The 22,732-nt window shown below is 38.6% G+C and overlaps 1 protein-coding gene across 1 annotated transcript; it reads left to right on the top strand.

Moving 5' to 3' along the window:
* The first annotated feature begins 4,599 nt into the window (after positions 1-4,599).
* Positions 4,600-21,314, top strand: CUNH11orf97 (chromosome unknown C11orf97 homolog). Its single transcript, XM_090267332.1, has 4 exons — positions 4,600-4,850; positions 9,184-9,288; positions 18,129-18,320; positions 21,235-21,314. Exons 1-4 carry the CDS (start codon positions 4,664-4,666, stop codon positions 21,312-21,314), a joined length of 564 nt encoding a protein of 187 aa, XP_090123458.1. The 5' UTR covers positions 4,600-4,663.
* The last annotated feature ends 1,418 nt before the right edge of the window (positions 21,315-22,732 follow it).

Here is a 22,732-nt window from a genome sequence, read left to right as displayed (position 1 = left end):
AAATGTTTTATAATCCAGGAAGGACACTATAAAGTGAAAAGATAACCCAGGAAATGGGAGAAAATATTTACAAATGATATATATCATAAGAGGTTAATATCCAAAATATATAAAGAACTCCTACAACTCAACAACACAAACAGCACAATTAAAAATGGGCAAAATACTTGAATAGACATTTCTTCAAGAAAAATATAAAAATAGCTTATAAGCACATGAAAAGATGCTCAACATCACTAGCCATTTGAAGAATGCAAATCCAAGCCACAAAGAGATACCACTTCACACTAATTAGGATAGCTATTATGAAGGAGAGAGAGAGAGAGAGAGAGAGAGAGAGAGAGAGAGGTAACATGTTGGCAAGGATATAGAGAAACTGAAATCCTCGTACATTGCTGGTAGGAATGTAAAATTGTACAGCCACTTGAAAAAGTTTGATAGTTCTTCAAAAAGTTAAACATAGAATTGCCATATCATTCAGCAATTTCATTTCTATGTATATACTCAAAAGAACTGAAAGCAGAAACTCAAACATAATTTGTACATTAATGTTTATTGCAACATTATTGGCAATTGGCAAAAGGAGGAAACAATCCAAATGTCCATCAACAAATGAATAGACAACATGTGATACATACATACAATAGATTATTACTTATTCTTTAAAAATAATATAATTTTCATACATACTAAACATGGATGAACTTTAAAAACATCATGCTAAGTGAAATAAGCTAAACACAAAAGGAAAAATACTGTATGATTCCACTTACAAGAGGTACCTAAAGTAGTCAAATTCATAGAGTTAGAAAGTAAGAAGAGAGGTTACTAAGGGCTTGAAGAAGGCGAAATTGGGAATTTGGGTTTAATGGGTACAGAGTTTCTGTTGGAATAATGAAAAGTTCTGGAAATGGATAGTGATGATGGCTCTAGAACATTGTGGGTGTACTTAATGCCGTTGAATTTATACTTAAAAATGATTAAAATAGGGCCCTGGCTGGTGTCGCTCAGTGGATTGAGCACCAGCCTGCAAACCAAAGGGTCGCTGGTTCGATTCCCAATCAGGGCACATGCCTGGGTTGTGGGCCATATCCCTGGTTAGGGGTGTGCAAGAGGCAATAACACAGTGATGTTTCTCTCTCACTTTCTCCTTCCCTTCCCCTCTCTCTAAAAATAAATAAAGTATTTTAAAAAATAATTAAAATAGTAAATTTTATGTTATCTATACATTATCACAATAAAAATAAAGCATTCTAGACATTCAGTTACCTCAGTCTGAGCAAGTAGATGGATGATCGCACCCCAGATGATGACTGGAGGTAATTCTGTGGAGGAAGTCAGACTTTCTAGACTGGAAAATACAAAGCACAGTCAGGGGCAGGACCACCATATTGAAACAGGGTAATTTCATGTTGAATCTTCAGTTCTCTTCTCCCACTCACTTCCCAGGGTGTTGGAACCTGGATGAAGATACCCTCTAACAGGGATTCTGGAGGAGTCACCCCTTGGAGAATAAGAGCAGTTCAAGGGAGAGTTTGAAGTACTGACACCAGGGATTCCCCAACTAAACAGCCCAGGAAGATCATCCATCAGTGAAACTTTCAGTCAGGAAGTTCCTACCTGTGTACACAGATTCATATTCTGCACTACTAAATAGGGCAAGACAGTAAAAGATCACCTGAAGATAGAGGAAAGCTACTGAAACAGAAACCAAAACAAACAGAAATAGGTAACTTAGAGGAAACAGCAATTATATAAGGAGGAAAAGTTGGAAATGAAGTATATTATTAATATTCACATAGGTATAAAGACAAGGTGGTATATAGAAAAGAATACTGAGAGAGTTCTGAGAAACTAGCAACATGATAGCAGTAATGAAAAATAAAAAATGAGCTAAGACACAGAGGCAAACAAACACAGGAGCCTGTCAAGATGAGGAGACAGAGAAGTATGGCCCAAAAGGGGGAACAGATCAAGGTTCCAGTGGGAGAACTAAGTGACAAGGAGATAGCCAACCTAACAGGTGTAGAGTTCAAAACACTGATGATGAAGATGCTCACAGGCTTGACAGATGTGCTTGAGTACGGCAGATGCATAAGGGAAGAAATGAAGGCTATGCTGAATGAGACAAAGGAAAATCCACACAAAACCAATGGTGAAGGAAAGGAAACTGGGGATCAAATAAATTATTTAGAACATAAGGAAGAAAAAAACAGTCAACCAGTACAGAATGAGGAAACAAGAATTGAAAAAAATGAGGAGAAGCTTAGGAACCTCTGGGACAACTTTAAATGTGCCAACATCCGAACCAGAGGGGGCTAGAAGGAGAAGAGTAAGAGCAAGAAATTGAAAATTTATGTGAGAAAATAATGAAGGAAAACTCCCCAAATTTGGTGAAGGAAGTAGACATACAAGTCCAGGAAGCACAGGGAGTCCCAAACAAGCTAGACCCAAAAAGGACCACACCGAGCACATCATAATTAAAAAGCCAAAGATTAAAAATAAAGAGAGAATCTTAAAAGCAGCAAGAGAAAAGCAGAGAGTTACCTACAAAAGAGTTCCTATAAGACTGTCATCTGATTTCTCAAAAGAAACTTTGCAGGCTATAAGGGGCTGGCAAGAAGTATTCAAGGACTTACAGCCAATATTACTCTATCCAGCAAAGCTATCATTTAGAATGGAAGGACAGACAAAGTGCTTCCCAGACAAGGTAAAGCTAAAGGAGCTCATCATCACCAAGCTGCGGTTATATGAAATGTCAAAGGGACTTAAGAAAAAGAAGATCAAAATTATGAACATTAAAATTATAACAAACTCACACCTATCAACAACTGAATCTAAAAAATAAAAACAAAATCCAACTAACAAACCAGAATAGGAACAGAATTATAGGTGTGGGGATCATTTGGAGGGTTATCAGCTGGGAGGGTGTAGGGGGAGAAATGGGGAAATGGTGCAGGGATTAAGAAGCATAATTGGTTGGTACTGAATAGACAGGGGGGGAGTTAAGAATAATATAGGAAAGGGGGAAGCCAAAGAACTTATATGCATGACCCATGGACATGAACTAAGGGGGTGGGATTGCTGGAGGGAAGTGGGGTACTGAGCGGAAGGGAGCAAAGGGGAAAAAAATTGGGACTACTGTAACAACATAATCAATAAAATATACTTAAAAATAAAGTAAATAAAAATAAAAAATGAGGAAATCTCCCAGAATATAGTGCAGAAATACAGATGTAAAATAGGTCAGGCCCTGGCCAGTGTGGCTCGGTTAGTTAGTTGGAGCATTGTCTCTTAACCAAAAGGTTGTGGGTTCGATTTCCAGTCAGGGCACATACCTAGGTTGTGGATTCCATCCCCAGTCCAAGTGTGATTCCCAGTATAGGTGCGAACAGGAGGCAATCAATCGATTATTGTCTCTCGCATTGATGTTTCTCTCTTTCCCCCTACCTCTCTCCCTTCCTCTTTCTAAAAGCAATGAAAAAATGTCATCAGATGAGGATTTAAAAAATAGAAAATAAGATGACAAATCAAGAGATCTAACATACAAATAACAGGGTTCCGGAGAGAACAGAGCAAACAATCACTGCAATAAAATGATTCAAGAAAAAGCCTCTAAAATGAAGGACATGAGTTTTGAGGTTGAAATGATCTACTGATTGCCCAGCAAAATGGTTGAAAATTTGACCCATATCCAAGTGTATGATGTTTCAGAACACTGAAAACAAAGAGAAATCCTCCTAGTTTCTAGAAAGAAAAAACAAACAGGTCCTAGAACAAGGAAACAAATAGAAGAATGACAACAGAATTTTATGGCAACGGTGGGTGCCAGAAAGACAATGGTGCAATGACTTTAAAATTCTGAGGAAATCCCCTGACTGGTGTGGCTCAGTTGGTTGGGCATCACCCCACAAACCCAAAGGTCTCAGGTTTGATTTCCGGCCAGGGCACGTAACTAGATTTCAGGTTTGGTCCCCCAGTGGATGCGTACAAAAGGCAGCCAATCAGTGTTTCTCTCTCACACTAATATTTCCCTCCCCACTCTTTCTCTCTTCCTTTCCCTCTCTCTAAAAATATATAAGTAAAAATCTTAAAAAAACAAAAACAAACAAACAAAAAAAACCCTTAGAATCCTCAGCTTTCACTTACTTGATCACGTTGTGTGTGTAGTAGGGAGCAGATACGGTAAGCATAGCACTGCGTGAAACCAGCGACCCTACCTTCAAGTCACCTGCCCTGGACCTGCTCCCGCTCCTACCTGTTTCGTAAACTGATCTCTTCTTTGGGTTTGTGTGCTAGGCTTTTCTGAATTCAGATTCCCGCTGTGCCTTTCCTAGCCTTAGACGATTTCCTCAGCTGTTTCTGAATCTGTTTCCTTACCAAGGAATAGTCAAGTTTCTCTTGCGAAAACGATGTGAGGAATGAAGGAGAGATTAATGGCACGTCCTTTGCTCTGGTCAGTAACTAATCTCAGCTCCCGAACTTCAGCGCCAGCTTGGCGCGAAGGACACCTGGGGCCAGGGAGAAGCCTGCACAGAGCGGCTGGGGGCGGGGAGGATCCGCAGTTGCTATGGCAACCGGGAACGCCTCGCATTCTCCAGCCTGCGGTGGAGCTGAGAAGGCCTGTCGTGAAGACCCCAGCGGCAGGACGGTAGAGAAGGTGATGGCAATGACTACCGTGGAGGCGCCGGAGGCGAGCAGCAGCGGGGAGCAGCCCGGGCAGCCGGCCGGGCTGGGGTGCGGAGCGGGCTGGGAGCCCAGCTTCGGCGGCCCCCAGGAGTCCCGCAAACACTGTGGATTCCTCAGTAGCCGCGGACCCTGCGCAGAGGGAGGTGCGGTGTGGAGAACTGGTGAGAAGGAAACGGGAAACCGGGGTGAGACTGACTGAGGCAGAGGATTTTGGAGGCAGGGGGGTGGAGCTGCTGTTTTGGCAAAGGGAGAGGTGATGGCACTGGGGCAGAAAGCGTTCAGTCCATTTCTCCAGGTAGTCTCCGACTTAATTGGTAGCGTCATTGGCCTGGAAGGCATTGAAAAAAATGTATATATAAAATTTATAAAAATATAAAATTATTAAAATATATATAAATTTGAAGTACATAATAAAATACATACATTTTATACATGAAACATGTAGGTAATTTTTGCCAGTTCCTTCCTTTTACAGACCAGGAAACTGAGGTCTAGACTAGAAAAAAGGAAATGACTTGACCATGATCACTCAGTGCTGGAGAAATACTTCAAACATTTAAACTCTCAGCTCTTGGACTTTCAGTCCATAAATTATTATTTAATCCTTCTAGAATCTCACAATCATAGGCCACTTTTTAACACACTGCTGTCTCCTCTCTGCCCTGCCAAACGCACAGACGATATTCAAATAAGTAAAGGCAGTTATTGTCCACAGTTACAACCAACATGGTTGTAACCTGAGTCCATGCCAGGTCGCAGCACCCATCCATATTGTTTCATGAATTTACAGGTATTTCAGTCCCTAGACCCCAACAGGTTTTCAGTAGGTGCTAAGGAATGATGATAGTGAAAATAATGGGCCAATGAGGAACCCTAGAGTGGTTGCCAGCTCTTCCGCAGCGTCTCCTAGTTGCCTCTAGCAAGCTGTCTGGTTCAGTAACTCCCTCTGTGCTCAGCTGTCCCCAGGAGGAAGGGTTGGGCTGAAGAGGTTCAGCTCTCTCACCCCAGGGGATCACACTCCATCCTCCCGCAAGACCTCTCATCAAGAAGCCACAGAACTTCTGCCTCCTGGTGAAAGGGCCTCTTCCATTAGCATCCGCCCTAATATAACTGATTATGATACATCATTTCTTTTATCACCAACAGCATGCAGAGGCCTTAGAGCAACTAAATTCAGTATATTAAAGTATTTAGTATGTTTAAGTAATTTCTTATTTTGACAAAATTCTAACTGGGAATTTTCTCATCAAAGATGCTAGAATTGAAGGGTTCTTTATTCCTGTGGCTGTAGGTGTAAAAGGTAGAACTAATCATTCAGTCATCGACTCAACAAATATTGAGTCCTTACTGCACGCTAGGCAGTTGGTGAGTTGCAGGGAAGTTATTGATGAACTAAGAGGAAAGAAGGAGTCTAAGCTATTTGGAGCTCGGAAAGTCCAGGTCTGGGCATACAGAGTTCCTTCCTCAGCCTCCCTGAAAGCCTCCTTTTAGAGCCTCACCCTAAGTAGAGACAGGCTGTTCACACCCACACAAAGTACTCATTCGATTTTTAAATTTTTTTTTTTAAGTCTTAAGCCTATTTTCCGAGATCTTCAGTTGCTCTACAGCTTCAACTCCCTAATCACTGATCTTCTGTTAAATATACACACATAAAGTGCAGTCCTTCCCATTGAAATTATATAATTCCATCCTCGAATTATAAAAATGGTTAGTTTGAGTACCCATCAATCTTTCATAGACTTCAAATAATTAACCTTTAAAATAATGTACAGCACATTCATCATGATGTCTGATCCCTTCCAATATTGTCCAGTTTATTATATCAGTGAATCCAGTATTCTAGATATGATCAGATTAGGATAGTGTGGTGGGACTATAACCTCCTTCGATCTGAACATTATACTTCTATTAAATGGATCCAAAATTACATTAGCTGTTTTGTCAGACACTATATTATTAACACGTTTAATAAATGCAGTTTATGACATCCATAGTTTCTCCCCCTCCCCTTTGTTCATTTGAAAATACTTGAGCCAAACCTTTTCTATCCTATACTTATGCAGTTTGTTTGATCCTAAATATATGTTGTTATATTTATCCCCATCAATAGCATCCTACAGATTTTAGCACTTCATTCCAGATATAGAAGTAGCCCTTTCAGTCTTGAGTTTGCCGTTCACCAAGTTTGTGCCATTTTCACATTTGGTGAGTTCGCTGGCAGTTCCTACATCCAAATTGGCAAATTAGATGATCTCACCAATTCCAAGAGGAGTCTCTAGAAGCCCCCAACATGTCAATCGGCATCTTTAGCATGGGCATTCTGTCTCTACAAATACACTTTACCAAATGCCTTGCTGAAATGCAATACATTGTGGCTACATCTCGCTAATTTAGCTTGTTTAGTAATTTGGGTTTGGAAGAGTCAGGTAGGCAAGGCTTTAAATTTTTGATGAGTTTTGTGACTTCTGGGAGTTACTTTTTCACCTATAAAATAGGAATAATTATACCTACCCATAGGGTAATTGTGAGAAAAAGAGATAACATATGTAAGATGCTTAGGACATGGTAGTATTCAATAAATTGTAGCAATTGTTACTAGCTCCTAACCAAAACAAACAAACAAACCAAAATAGTTTAGTCTGGAATAATACTGTTTTCAGCAGTCCTTAACACTTAGTAATCACAGCTCCTCATTGTACTCACAATCAAGCTGTTGACCAATTCATTCAAAATGCTGGTGAAGATCAACATTACGGTGCTGCTAGTTTTTTTCCCTTCCTTCCTTCCTTCATTTCCTCCTTCCTTCCTTCGTCTTTTTTGAGCAAGGAGTTTTTGCCTATACTGGCTCTTTTCTACTCTCATTTTTTACAGCTCCTCCAAATCTTTAGTGATTTCCTCTGTAAATTCCTGTAGCAGCAGGGCTGAAATGTGTCAAAAGACTTGAACTTAGGGCAGGTGATCTCATCCTCTCTAGTGACCTGTTTTAGGCTTTTCTTCTTTCTTAGCCACATTTCTTAAAACCTTTTCTGCCTAAACTTTAACCAAAAAAGTTTAACCTAAAATTAAACTAGAGTAATGCTGATCCCATCTCTCATTCATATGGCTCCTAACTTTGGGGAAACAAAATGAGACAGACAAAATATCTCTACCTTGTCTGTGTCCAAGGGTGTGTATGGGTCTTCATGACCAGGAATGACTCAGGGCCATGGCTGAAGCAGCAGGTCTCCTGCCCATTGAGGCCAGTCTGCACATAAGCCAAATTTATTCACTTTTGTTCTTTATTGATTAGTCCAGAAAAGATAAGACACCTGTCATATCTTTGTGAGTTTAAATCAAATCTTGAATAGCTGAAGTATTTGATTGTTTAGGTTTTCCATGGTTCTTCCCATTGAGCTTTTGAGTACTGAGACTAGAAGTATTGGTTTCCTGACATTCACAAGGCTACATTGGCAGACATGCACACAGAATGGTCTTGAGCTCTATCTAATTTAACAATGCTTAGTTCTATTTGAGCACACATTTGCTGAGTATCTATTACTATACCAACCTCTTTTCTAGGACTCTGCTGACTGTACAGACATCCCTGCCCTTAGCGTATTTATTGTCTGGTAAGGAAGACATTAAACTAATAGTTACACAAGTAATTGTATATAAAGTAAATGATACCATAGATAAATTGCAATAAATGAAGTGAAAGAAAGGAGAGTAGTATGGGAAGAAGAAACCAGGAGCACTTCAAGATTGTGGAGACGGAATATTTTCCTAAAGGACTGAAATTTAAGGCTACACCTGAAATTTGAGTAGATGGAGGGAGAAAATTTAGGCAGAGAAAATAGAATGTGGGAGTGGGCAGAAGAGCCATGTTGGAGCTCAGAGAATAAGAGAAAGGCTGACAGGAGAGATTGGAGAGACAGACGGGGCCAGATAGCACAGAGCAGAAGAAATAGAGCTAAAGTGCTTAGAACAAATGATACAGTTCTCCACTATGGCAGTGATATCCTGTGGGCCAGGTTTAGAGGCCAGCACAAAGTCATGTGTCCATAAGCAGTTCACTACTACAATTCAGGTTCAGTCTTTAAAAAATGATTGTCAAATAATGATGAGGCTGTTCTATTATATATCTGGATTGTAAGCTCCATACACACATCTGACTTATTCATGGCTCTGTCCTTTGCCCCTACCTAGCCAAGTACCTTGTACAGAGTAGGTCTTTAATAAGAATTTATTGAATAAATGAAAGTTTTCTTGAAGCTAATGAAGGCATTAGGTTCTTCATAATACCTAAAAGAGGAATGATATGAAAGTGTGAAGTCTCAAAGAACCAGAAGCCAGAATTAAATCTCCCCCAGATAGAGTCTGCAGGGTATATCATCTGCATTTGTATAGACAGATATGTCTTTTTATTTATTTTTTTTAAGTTATTTAGGAAGTGTAATGGCTAAAAGATTGGGAAGAATTTATGATACATAACCAATTTTGTTACTGTCTCTATAGGGAAGACATTTTTATATTGTGAGCCACATAAGAGAATTAAGGAAGTACTGGAAGAAGAATTTTATATTAAGAGAGATGAATGCCACATTAAAACTCCACCTGCAGGTAATCTCAGTGACAAAAGAAGTGTACTTGTGAAATGGATATGAAATTGCCTATTTGATGGCAGAATGATTATTTATTGCAAAACCATGACCAGCAAAGGAAAAACGGGCCTTTTGGGAAATTGTTGACTTAACTTTATAATTGTTTGCCTTTATCCAAATAAGCTGTTATACTTAGAAAAACAAAATGAACTAGGTATCAGTATCTGCATTGCTGTCCCACATTTTTTGAAGTTATTTCTGTTTAATGACAAACAGTTTTTCTCCAAGTGCCTGAAAAACACAACAGCATCTTCAGTCTAACAGTATAGGTATGACCAATAATAGCAGTTCCCAAAGTTTAGATTTCATCAGAATTACTGAGGAGCCTATTAAAAGCAGATTGCTTGGAATTGACTCAGTAGTTCTGGGGTGGGGTTCAAGAATTTTCATTTCTATCTAGTTCCACGGTGATGATCCTGCAAGTCCAGGGACCTCACTTTGCAAATGCATGGCCCAGAAGAATGTAACTCATTTAAATAGATCAACTCATCCAAGGATTTTATTGCACATACAGGTAATCTCTGAGTTGCACGGTATTGATAGCTTTCACTGATGGCTTACTTGGAAAAAGATATGCTCTAGAATCCTCAGAATTTCTCACAGATGTTATTTCGAAACTGCTGGAGCCCCTCATTTTCACAGTTCTTTCTCAATGTTGACTAGGAGCGTACTTCATGCTCTTCAAATCATCAGGTTTTTATTGCAACTCTCTTGGGTGGCAGCATTGCTAGAAGAAATAAAAGAGTTGTAAAACATGACTCCTATACTCAGAGAACTTGACATTTTCTGAGAAGAACTGTTGAACACCCAACAGGTAAGGCCCAAATTCTCTAAAAATTCCTGAGAGCAGATGCTGCAGGCCCTGAGGGATATGATTTCAGACTCCATGACATATCTGCCCTCTTTATATTTCAAATGCAGCCATAGAAACAGCATTTTAGGTCTTCTGTGTCACTAATTCTTACAAAAAGAGAACCAGCAATGGGGCCAATTTTGTTCATATGGTATCTTGAAATATTTTTTATGTTTTATAAACATTTAATTATACATACATATATTTTACATTTTTTGTATTTTGAAACCAATAAAACATATTTTACATTTTAATTGTATTTTTCCATTACTGTTTATCCCCCCCATACCATCTTCCACCTCCACCCGCCCCCTCCTCTCTTGAAAGACAGTTTAAAGTCTAGTTTGAGCACCATTAATGGATGGAGAATGATCACTTAACTGTTCCTCTGAAACCCAGCCTACATGTACCATTTCCCTGGTGGTTAGAAAACATTTTTTTTAAGTCTATACTATTATATTTGGGTTTTACCTTCATTTATTTCTACACTATAAATTTATAATTTATATACAATTTAGATATTGTATTATCCTTATTGTGTACATTTGATTATAAGACAGGCTAAGTGAATAGGAAATATCATTTGGTCTGTAATAATTTATTTTTCTAAGTAATGTTTTCACATATGTTCATATAAAATAAAATGCTTGGGCTGCATTTTTATAATATCCACTAGAGGTCACACAGAGGTACTATTTTAGTCTAGAAAAATCTTTCAAAGCTGAGAGTAGTTTGCTTTTTTTGTTTTGTTTCGTTTTGTTTTTTTAGAGAGAGAGGGAAAGGGAAGGAGAAAGGGAGAGAAACATCAATGTGTGGTTGGCCCTTGCGTGCGCACCACCAACCAGGGACCTGGCCCACAACGCAGGCACGTGCCCTGACTGAGAATCAAACCGGCAACCCTTTGGTTCCCAGGCTTGGCACTCAGTTCACTGAGCCACACCAGCCAGGGCAAGACTAGATTTTTTAAGGTTAAGTCTTTTGGTTTTTGTTTTTAACAGACATTTATATATTTATCCTCACCCAAGGATATGTTTATTGATTTTGAAGAAGAGAGGACGGGAGAGAGACAGAGTGAAACATTGATGTGAGAGAGAAACATCAACTGGTTACCTCCCTCCCATAGGCACTCTGACCAGGGGTGTAACCACAACCTAGGTTTGTTCCCTGACTGGGAATCAAACCCACAATCTTTTGGCATGCAGGGCAGTGCTCCAACTAGCTAAGTCACCTGGCCAGGGTTTAAGGTTAAGTTTTAAAGGGACCCTACTTAAGGAAAACAGAAACTGCTATTTTTCCCCCCTTCTTTTTAAAAAGATTTTTAAAATTTATTTTTAGAGAGAGGAGAAGGGAAGGAGAAAGAGAGGGAGAGAAACATCGATCATTTCCCTCTTGCGCACTCTCAGCAAGGGACTTCGCCCGCAACACAGGCATGTGTCCTGACTGGGAACCAAACCTGTGACCTTTTGGTTTGCAGGATGACATCCAACCCACTGAGCCACACCAGCCAGGGTTTTTCCTTCTATTTTAAATGTCTGGAAGCCCCATGTCCTTGGCCACAGCAGGGAACTAGAACCTGGAGAAGATGTCACTCTTTCACTTTAGTCTGAGAGTGTTGGCAGCTCTGGGCCAGCCCCTTGACCTTGTAATGCTGGGTGTCAGTGACACAGTCCTTTAAATATATGATGAAAGATAATGGCTTCTCTTCCTGGGAACCACAGCTTGTTACATACCTCCAGAATTATGCATAAAACTTTTAGATGATTCCTATAGATGTTAAAAGTTAGTACACTTGACTCGTGGTCTCCACTTCTTTACCTATCCTTTGCTCCTTCACCCATTCCATTTAGGTTTTTGCTTCCATGAATCCAGGGAAGCTGTTCTTTTCTAGTTTGAAATTGGCTTTCCTCTTAAAGATCAAATCCAATGATCTTGAAGGTTAGATACAATCCACAAACCTAGACCATCAAAAGTCTTCCTTTCCCCATTCAAATTTCAGTTCAAATGTTATTTTCTCAGAGGTATCCTCTCTACCATGTTAAAATAGAAAGTACCCACCCACCCAAGTTACTCTGTAATCCTTTACATTGCTTTCTTCTTTCTGCTTTTTTTCTATCACTTCCTGAAGTGATACATTAATTTGTATACTTCTTTATTGGCTATCTTTCCCACCAGAACATAAACTACCTGAGGATAAAGGCTTTATTTTGCTTACCACAGATTTTCACAAAAGTCATGTAATATAGGTATTATGATTCCCATTTTATGGATGAGTAAACTGAGATTTTGAGAGTTGTTTTTTTTTTACTGTCTGAGGTTATGCATTAAGTGGCAAAACTGAATTCCAAATTCAGGTCTGACCCCAAATGCCATTGACATCCTTTTTAAAAATTGATTGGAGAGAGAGAGAACCATTGATTTGTTGTCCCACTTATTTATGCATACACTGGTTGATTCTTGTATGTGCTCTGACCAGGGACTGAACCTGCAACCTCAGTCAGTATCAGGATGAGCTTCTAACCAGTGGAGCACCCAACCAGGGTGCCACTGACTTCCCATTCACTATAGTGCCTTAGTGACATATTATAGCTAAATCTGGTGGATACTGTTCCACCCTTGGCTGGCTTAAGATTTCTACAACATTTAACATAGTCGATAGCTCTCTCCTTAAACCTTCTTCCATCCTCTAATTCTTTGATACTAAAATGTCCCCATTTTTCTCTTACTTTTCCTTATGAACATTTTTAATTAACCCCCATTTCCAAATGTTTACCAGGATGTTACCCACAGTCTCCTAATCTTGTTTCATTAGCTCTTCCTGGATGGTCTCAGCCATTCCCGTGGTCTCCTTACTACGTCACTGCCATGCCTCTGAAATCTGTGTCTCCAGGCTAAATCTCTCTTCCTAGTTGTCCCATGAGTGCTTAGGATCAATGTCCAAAACGAAACTCATACCTCTCCCCAACTTGCTCCTTCCTATGTGTCACCTGTCCCAATGCATGACATGATCTGATGTCCACATCTAAAACCAGAGAGCCATGCTCCATTCCCGCTCCCAGTCACCTCATCCCACATCATGCTCAGTAGCTGTCAGAGGTGCTTTAGTTGGGCTAAGGATCCAAACTGTTGACTCATATGCCAGCTTCCTCTTGCAAACATAGAGACATATTTACTTGTTCTGCCTTGTATTTTTAAACATATCAACCAGTTGCCAGCATTTTAAAAATCAGGACCTTTTGTATACATATCTAGATTTCTAGATTATCTGGGATGAAGAGAAAAGAGGGAAGAGAAAAGCAGATGTGACAGCAGAGTCGACATTCACGCTTGGCAGCAGTGGCTGGAGCTGTGTTACACTGTCCCTGCTGGCCTTCCCATCCTGCTGGTAACCATTGCTCACCAATTCCTTAGGCAAGTGGGGTATATCACAAGCCACTTAATGTTCACACATTCACTGCAGACTTTCTCTTCTCATGGTAGAAATAGGAAAAAGGATTTCTCTGGCATCCATGCCCTCAACAAAAGTAGGAATAAAATATAAAACTGAAAGAGCCAATGATTTCTTACCCCTGGCCTTACTTGCTTATATTACATGCCTGGTCTCTGTCTTAATATATATTATTTTTTAGATAGGCCCAAGTCTATCTAAATTCTAGGGACTCCAAGGTATATGCATGCTTCCAAGCATGTTTGTGTAGTTATGTATGCATTGGTTGAGTTTGTTTGAATTTTTGAACAATAAATTTCACCTACTTTTGTAACTATGATTGGTGAAGGTGAGATTTCAAAAAGTATCCAACTGGACTTCCCTTCAGCTATTGATAAAGCACCAAAAATGACCACATAACAATGTACATATAGGTAAACTTGCTGAAGAGCTTGTACCATTTGTTAAGAGGGGGATTTGTCTTGAAGTTAAGTAACTTAAATTATAGTATGTTTTATTTGTGACTGAGTTAATGATGACAATTATGAAAGTGTCTAGAAGCAATAGACAAATTATTTCTGTGCTTTTTCTCTTTTCCTTTGGATGAATGAAACTGGTAAAAGACCAAAGTTTTCTTCTCCTTGGGTTGAATTAAATGAGTAAAGAAAAAGAATAAAAATGTCCAGAAGTTAGGTTTTATGATGTCCAACAAAGTGAACATCACGTTTCTTTTGTAAGATTGTTTGGGCAGCAACAGGGACTCAGAATAAAGACCTGTTCAGTCTTCTGGGGCCCTCAGCTGAACAAGCTAGCCCATCTGTTCTTCAGTTGGGTTGTGATAACAGTAAATAAGAGCTGTGAAGACACTGAAATGGCCAAGATGTCCTAGGTGGTTGTTACTGTGCACCCCACACTTTGGCTTAGGGAATGGCATCAGTGACCACAGGGCTTTTGATTTTTTCCAGGCCCTTGATGCAGGGATATGTGGGCTCAGTAAGAAGCATTGGATGCTGGGGTGAGGGATGGGGTGGGTAAAGGGTGTTTCTATATATAAAATGATGATGGTGATCATGGTAATAATAATAGTTATTATAATGGCTATCATTCACAGTGTGTCTTCTGGGGCACGAGAGTGTTAACAAATGATCATTTCTCTTAATTCCCACAACAGCCCCATGCTCTTATTATTCCCACTTTGCAGAGCTGGAAGCTGGGGCTTGCCCATTGTCATCCACTGAAATAGCTGATATCCTTACTCTTAGCCATTGGGTCAGACTGTTTTTCTTTGAAACATAGGACTGTGTTTCCTGAGAGGAAAAAGATTTGAAATTGCATTGGGAGCAAGTAGTACTCTCCTCAGTTAAAAAAAAAAAAAAAAAAAAAAAAAGTTGACAATTTTCTCCAGTTTCAGCCTTAGTTTAGGTTTAAACTTGAGGTAAAATCGAGGTTTCAGAGGCATTACACACATTCTTGTCAGATAAAAATGGCCCAGGATGTGCATGAAAGGTTCTCATTATCCTGAATAAAAAGAAATGCAATTTTCTGATCAGATATTCTGTCAGATGAAAATGAAATTTGGGGCTACTTATGAAACTTTTTGGATAAATAAGAATTTATTGAACATCATCATTCACATATTCTTAGTGATTCCCTGAAGATTTCCCCCTCATTACAACCATTTTTGAAAGAAGAGCTAACTTGTGAGACATGATTTCTATGTTTCTAAGAACTTCTATAGAGGACTTTGTAGAAATAAATTAACTTAATGTTTTCAAATTGCAAAGGTTTTTGTATTTTTCTGGCGAAACCTGCAGAACTTTAGTAGTCATGATAAATTTGATGAATGGAGCTTACTAGTTTTCTCTTCCACAACATTTTTTTCCTAATGAATTTCAATAGTGTCCTGCCAAATACATTCATGTGTCTCTACACGTGCCTTAATGCATGGAAACTTAAATTTGAGTTTGGTTTATTCATTATGTTTAGTACCAACTCAGAAGATGTAAAATGTTGCTCAGTGAGAGTGGATGTGTTTGTTACTCATTAATTCATTCAACAAAAATATTTTGTGTACCTACGGTATGCAAGGAATTTACTAGACACCAAAGGCATGTCAAGATAATTACAGAGCCTAGAAGCCAGCAAACATCAGTTTAAATCACTTAAATTTGTCTTCCTCTGGTCAAATCCTACCATGTTTACCCAAAGAAGACATAGATGAAATGCCTCTAAACTGGCTTTTCAAGCTCTAATGTTCATTATGCACAGTCCAGAGACAGCTTAAGGGAACAAAATATTTTTAAAGGGCGAGCTTACCTTCCCTGAAAGACCAGTCAGGCCCCACTGGCTAAACTTGCTCTGCAAAGGCATGGTTTAGTAACCTTAAAATTCAGAATAAAAACACACCTAAAAAGGTCTCTGGGTAGAAAGGGCCAGGGCATGAGAGGAGAAGAAAGAAGAAGACTCGTTAGAAGATCCTAAGTTTTGAGAAATAATTTAATTACTTTCTTTAGCTTTTCTATTGTGCCTGCAGCCCTTTTCCTTTTCAGCTTCAGCTGCCAACACAGGTCTTTCTTGCGCTGCTCCCCCTTTGTCTTCCTTCCTCCTCCTGGAACGCAAGTGGCCAGAGCTGAGGGAGTTGGATTTCTCTTTAAAGCAGCTGCTTTGAAGAGGATTCGTGCTTCTTTCCAGACCTCCTTTTCTCCAGTTGAAGATATCATCTTTCGTAACTTCTTCACCCAAACATCATATCAGATCAAAGTAGTTCTATTTTTTTCCAGTGGCCTCTACTCCTGAGTACAGTAAATACTTATGCATAGTTATGCTTTGAGGGTTTTTTTTTAATGCATTCCAAGCATCTGAATTTACATTTCAGGTATTTTTCCTATTAAGTTGTAAACTTGAAGCTATGCCTGTGATAGCATCTGAAAGACCACAACTAAATTAAACCAGTACAGTTCTTCTATGTAATTTGATGTGGTTTTACTACATAGTTCTGCCTCCTGATTTTAAACTGCTTCCCATTTACCAGACCTTTCCACAATGCAGAACAAATATAAATCTTACAGGGTGTATTGCCAGGGGGTATCTAGTAAGGGTTTATGAACTCTAAATCTGAGAGGTCATTACCCAGAGGCTGGGGAGCAGCCCTTTTCTAGCTGAAATGGGACAGAAGAAGAGGAACCTGCTTTGAATGGTGGGGGAAGATTTAGGTTAGATATAAGGAACAGCTTAAACCTTGTAAGTCTTGACAGAAGGAGATTGTGGAGTTTTCCTTGAAGGTTTTTGAAGAAGAAGGAAGAAACTAATCTTGACAGATAGCTTCAGTTGCTCCATTCAGGAGAGGGAAGGAAAAGCAGGTATTGAAGTTCAGCTCAGTGAATCAGCTCTGTGACCATGTCTCTAGAAATGCAGTCCACGTCCATGCTTTGACAGGAAAATCATTGTCCCTTTACAAATAATAACTGCTATTTATTAAGTGCAGAGCACTTTTATCCATTTCATCCTTCGAGGTAGATATTATTAATTCCCATTTCACAGATGAGGAAACCAAGACATACTGGGCTGAATAACTTGCCCAAAGTCATACAACTGGTGGGTGGTGGAACAGAGACTGAAACCCAGATCTCCTCTGAACTTAAAGGCCATACCCCTAATCATTACATGGTACAAAATCCTTTAGGAAGGGATCAGATGTCAGTGTGGGTGCCAGTGGACAACCTAGGATCTGTGGAAAATATTTGTCATAGAAAGTTGCAGCTTCCAAAATGGGAAAAACAACTTATGGCACTAATCTGAATTCACTACCTTACTTAACTTGGGCCATAGATTTCTACAGAGTAGATTTTCACCAAGTTTGTGATGACTGACTTTGAAAAAACTAAATAATTGACCTTAGGATGTGGAGGAAAGCACAGTGCAATTTATTACTAAACCAATACTTATTGAATGGTATCAGGATTTAAGCCTATAATTTTCCTTGCACCAATGTAGAGACATCACATTCTAATTATTTTGCTATACTGTTTTATGTTTCTTTGAGGAGGAGATTAAACAGCATCTAGTCTATGGCTTTTAGAAGATTGTTGAATTTATTGGGTGAATTAATGTGGTAACTTTGGGTTATATTATTTTGGAAATTTTTGCACTTCTAAGAATTAAATCAGAAACAGACAAGGTTGACTGAATGAAGTCTATATATTAACTGTTATTTATTCTTAGTCTTTCTGTGTTTTGTTATTTATATTTCTATAATGGCTTTTCATTTACTTCTTAAGTAGCAAATGAAATTATCTAATTAAGCACTGTAGAGGTTTAATTACATCAGGGTTAAATGAATGAATGAACTGGAACAAAAAATTAAACAAATAATAAAGAGCTTGGGTGGTTTGTTTAATCAAATCAAATAAACCACCACCCAAATAACTGAAAAAATAATCACCAAGTAAATACTTTAAAAATACTTTATACTAAAAAGAGAATAAGCTAATAATCATCACCTTGCTTTTGAAAATATTAACAGTGGCCTTGGAAGGGATTTGGAGCATTAAAAGGAATCTCCCCGTGGGAGGCTTGAAGCCAGGACTGGCCAGTAGAAACACCTCACTGCCGCAAGCCAAGTTCTATTCCAGGCACGGAGGGCTGCAAAGTAAGACCCCGACACTCCCAACTTCCAACAAAACCCTGAGGGTGCTGAACAGTTTACAAAGCAGCGGTATATACTTTATTCAAAGTTCTCAGTCAAAATTCAATCTTCTTTTGCCTCACTTCTCTCAAGTTTACTTTTAGTTTAGCAACATTGCCTCATTTTCTAATTTAAACAGTTAACAGTTCAGCTAGCCATTTTTTTACTCTATATATGCAATAGAAGTTCATACCCTGACTCTTTCCTTTGCTTTGTATATCCATGTAAGACTTTTTAGCACACAGTCGGCCTCAGTGGGGAGCAATCTTGCATGGTCCTTATTCTGGATGAATAACCTTTGGAAATGGGGAAAGGGCGATGAGAGAAGGAAGAATAAGGCAACTGCTTTGCTTGGTTCTCTTGGTTTCAGCCCATTTTATGTAAGAGGCCATCACGCTGGGCACAGTGTACTGTTCCTCATAGACACAGAGTTTGGAATAGAATATAAGTCATCCCTCACTGTCACAGCCAATGTCTGCCAGGAGCATTTGTGGCAGGATGTGGAGAAGGCAGCGATCTTGACATGGAAGCACAAGCAGTGTTCAGATAGTCCAGGGACATGAAATTGGGTATAAAAGTCCTAAATATAGCTCTACAATTGAGATATTACTCCAGGGTGAGCAGAGAGGAGTGGCTAACTGGCAAACTTGGGGTTACTCAAGGTCTGACTCATAATAGCAAATGTTATGTAGCACTTGTTATTCTAGATTCTTCACATATAAACCTATTTAATCTGTATAACAATCACATGAAACAGTTACAATTCATTTCACAGATGAGGAAACTGAGGCACAGAAAGGTTGAATAATTTACTCAGAGTCACTCAACAAGTAAGGAAGTACTGAGATTTGAACCCAGGCAGTCAGTCTCCAGTGGCTTTTAACCATGAGGCACTATTGGCTCTGAGACAAACAGTGCCCAAGTTCTGGGTGTCTGTTGAATCTGGAGGACAGTGAGAGCTCAGCAAAAGTGCCACAAAGGAGAAGGATCCTTTGGGAGACAGCCTCTGGAATGTGAATTTGGTAGGGAGAAAATACAGTCACAAAGAGGCTGAGACACAAGGTAATACAAATACACAGAAACACTTGTTAATAAAGGAGATTCATGCAGCAGAAGGGAACCCGTATGGAGACCTGGGTTTACTAGTAAGTAGGAGTAGTCACCATTTACCATGTGCCAGGCATGGCAAAGAGTGTCTCGTATAGTTCTGTAACCCACATGATCACATGAGATGAAATGCTTAATCTCCATTGTCTAGGTGAGAAAACGGAGTCAGACAGTGCATTACTCAAGATCCCATGTCTAGGAGGCAGTGAGGTCAGAACTACAAACTTTTCTCTGTCTGACTCCCGAGACTATACTCTTAACCACGGGCCATCATGGCAGAGAATCTAGTCACTGGAAAACCAGGGTGGAACCAGTCATGGTGATTAAACGGGCACAAATGCCAGGACTATGGGATTACAGGGTTAGGAATTTAGAAGGCAATTACACTCAAAATCTACAAAGATATCAATGTCCTGAAGTAATGGTTGATTCAACCCATGTCTGGGACACTTGCCCATTGCAAACTGTTTATTTCAACTTTCCACCCAATTTGTCAGGTCCTGCTTACAGTGGGTAAATCCATCATTCCATGAAAACTCATAAAGCAATTTATTTTGAAGGTGAATAACTTTCTAAATGCCATGTTATAAGACTGGTTTGAAGAACAAATTACCTTCATTTGAAGACATTAAAGTCCAATATATTACCCAATTCCTCAATTAGGGACATATGATTTAAAAATGTGTGTTTCATTTTGACCATCATTGCATTACTTCCATCCATACAATTTAGGAGAGACTTGTTCATGACTCTTGCTCATTATTACTCATCCACACTGCCTTCCGAGCAGTCCCCAGCCCTCTATCTCCAGTCCATGTCAAGCGCTTACAGCGATCATGTTACCCTATGTAACTTATTGTTACATATCTTAGCTTCATATCAGTAAGTTGCCAGCCGCACTTTACCTTATGAACTTCTACTCTGCTGTACAAACTACAAATGACTGGTCTATATGAATCAAACTGATAACTAAAAATTAGACATTTCTCATTATTAGTGAAAAAAGGTAGATGCAAGGCACAGAAATATCATGGATGAAGAAAATTCACACATAGTTTTCAAAAATTGATCAGTAGTAATTCATACACTGTCAGAAGCACCATGAAGGCAGGAACTGTGTTTCTTTACTCACCACTCTGTATCTAGAACTTAGTCCTGGGCCTGGCAGAGTACACGCTCAATCACTTTTTGTCACGAGATTGACCAATGAATGATGAACCAGCATGTGTATAATGAATGCATACTACATGTTCAGAATACTCATGCTAACTCACATATGTCTCCCCGTCCACAAAAGTCCATGGTTTTCTGCCACTTGATACTGCTAACTTAAACAGAATGCAGATAACAGAGGGAAGAGCAAGGAAATCTATTGATTTTAGTTTGTGAATCATGAAAAGTTTCACGTTTCTTATATATACCTTGGAACTGATACTTCCAAAGAGAGATTTTTCATGGATTACAATATTTCCAGAAACTTCTCCTATAAAGTGTACTTCATTTAGTTCAGTCAATCCTTACTTGTCATCTTTTTTTATTCACTTGTACTTCTTTCCTCTTGCTCATAAACAACACAATCTCTGTGACTTTTCCAACATTGAATGCACATCATTTAAAATTTAGAATTATGATCACCCAATTGTAGGTCTAAAACACATTTCTATTGAAGACTGCAAACAGAAGTTTCACTTTCATCATCCTAACAAGTTTTGTTCATTTACTTTTTTCAATTTCCTCCTTTTCTGTGGCATGTAAAAACAACAAAAAGCTGTCTAGCCCAGTGCTTCTCAAGATTTAATGTTTCTCCAGATCACGTCGGTCTCTCATTAAAATTCAGATTCTGATGCAGTAGGTCTGGCTTGGGGTCTGAGGTTCTCCATTTCTAAGGAGGTCCCGGGGGACGCCAGTGCTGCTTGAGGGACACTGTACTCTGAGTAATGAGGGTCTAGGAGGCTGAGAAGTGGTTTTTCAGTTACTTGGATCACATGGTTGTGGCTTTTACATTCTGCTCTACCAAATGAAGTACTGGTGGGAATGTTAAATCAAATTTAAATTAAAATGGCATTGGAATTAAAGAGCATTTCCCCAGAGTAAAACTTACTTACTTAATTCACATATTTCTTTACTCTAGGGTAAGAAGAATACATTTTTCCATTGAGAAGAAACCTCTTTCTCCTAATGTCTGAAAAACAGAGAAGAAACCCAAGCTTGTTTCACAGTTTAAGATGTCTAAAAAGAAATGTTCATTAGTCTATGACTTCTATTATCGGTATTAATTCATATCTATCAATTAATCCAAAGTAATGACAGACTATTGGTAAAGTTTTCTAAGCACCTGAAAACAATGAAGGAAAATATACTTATTTTTAGTTGTCACAGTTGGAATACATTGCACTTCTAATTCAGACTATTTTGTTAAATATGTAAAACATGATAAAACAAAGGCATATTTATTGTCTTTACTTCAGGGTAAACACTATAAACCTTAACATTTCATTGGGGTATCATTATGTTCATCCATTAAAAAAACAAAATAAGACAGACATCAATCCAGGTACAGGTACAGGTGAGTGAATGCATGACAGGGATGAAAAGTCTCTGACTCAGAGACAACCATTTCAATGCCATCCTTGTTAGAGCTCATCATTTTTCTAGAATTTGTCCACTAAATAGTAAGCATCCAGGAATTTAATGGAGAGATGTAAAAGAACAGGAAAAAAAATAATTTTATTAATACTACTGGGTTTTAAAAAATGGTGAAAGGAAGTGAAAGATCCAACCTCTTCCTCTTCCCTTGCCCAGTTGTCAAAAATAATATCTATGTAGTATGCAAAAAATGGAAAATAAAGGAAAAAAACCATCTGTAATTCACTTCCCAGAAACAACCACTGATAACTTGTTGATATATTTTCATTCTTTTTTCCTATGCATGTTTTAGTTTACATGTTTGAAATCATATGTATAATATCTATATTTATAATCCCTTTTAACATAACACCATATAATCTCCTATTCATTAAAATTTTACATTAAAAATCTTTACATGTTTGTACTAAATTTTTGCATTTTTTAATCTGTTTTTGGACATTTTGACTTTTCATTTTTTATAAAACTGTTGTCATTTACTTATCACCACACACAGCCCCCTTTAAAAGATTTTTTTTCCCTACTATTCTGGTTACAACACATCTTTCATTCCCCTTCCTCCGTGGACTAAGATCATCTTAAAACTTCTTCCAGTTTACTTCTCAGTTTTAATGTAATAAATCAAGTCAGGTAAACAAAGATTTGTTGACTGGTTATGTCCCTTCTCTACTTAAAAATATTTACACTGT

Source organism: Furipterus horrens, unplaced genomic scaffold (assembly GCF_987537825.1).
Source record: "Furipterus horrens unplaced genomic scaffold, mFurHor1.1.pri manual_scaffold_2, whole genome shotgun sequence".
NCBI lineage: Eukaryota > Metazoa > Chordata > Mammalia > Chiroptera > Furipteridae > Furipterus > Furipterus horrens.
The sequence above is the reverse complement of the archived record's forward strand: the minus strand, read 5'-3'. Positions and strand labels throughout refer to the sequence as shown.

Coding starts and splice junctions, on each gene's coding strand:
- CUNH11orf97 (XM_090267332.1), top strand. CDS start 4,664: ATGGCAATGACTACCGTGGAGGCGCCGGAGGCGAGCAGCAGCGGGGAG. Junction 4,851..9,183: donor AGGTGCGGTGTGGAGAACTG/GTGAGAAGGAAA, acceptor CTGTCTCTATAG/GGAAGACATTTTTATATTGT. Junction 18,321..21,234: donor GAACAGTTTACAAAGCAGCG/GTATATACTTTA, acceptor ATTAAAATTCAG/ATTCTGATGCAGTAGGTCTG.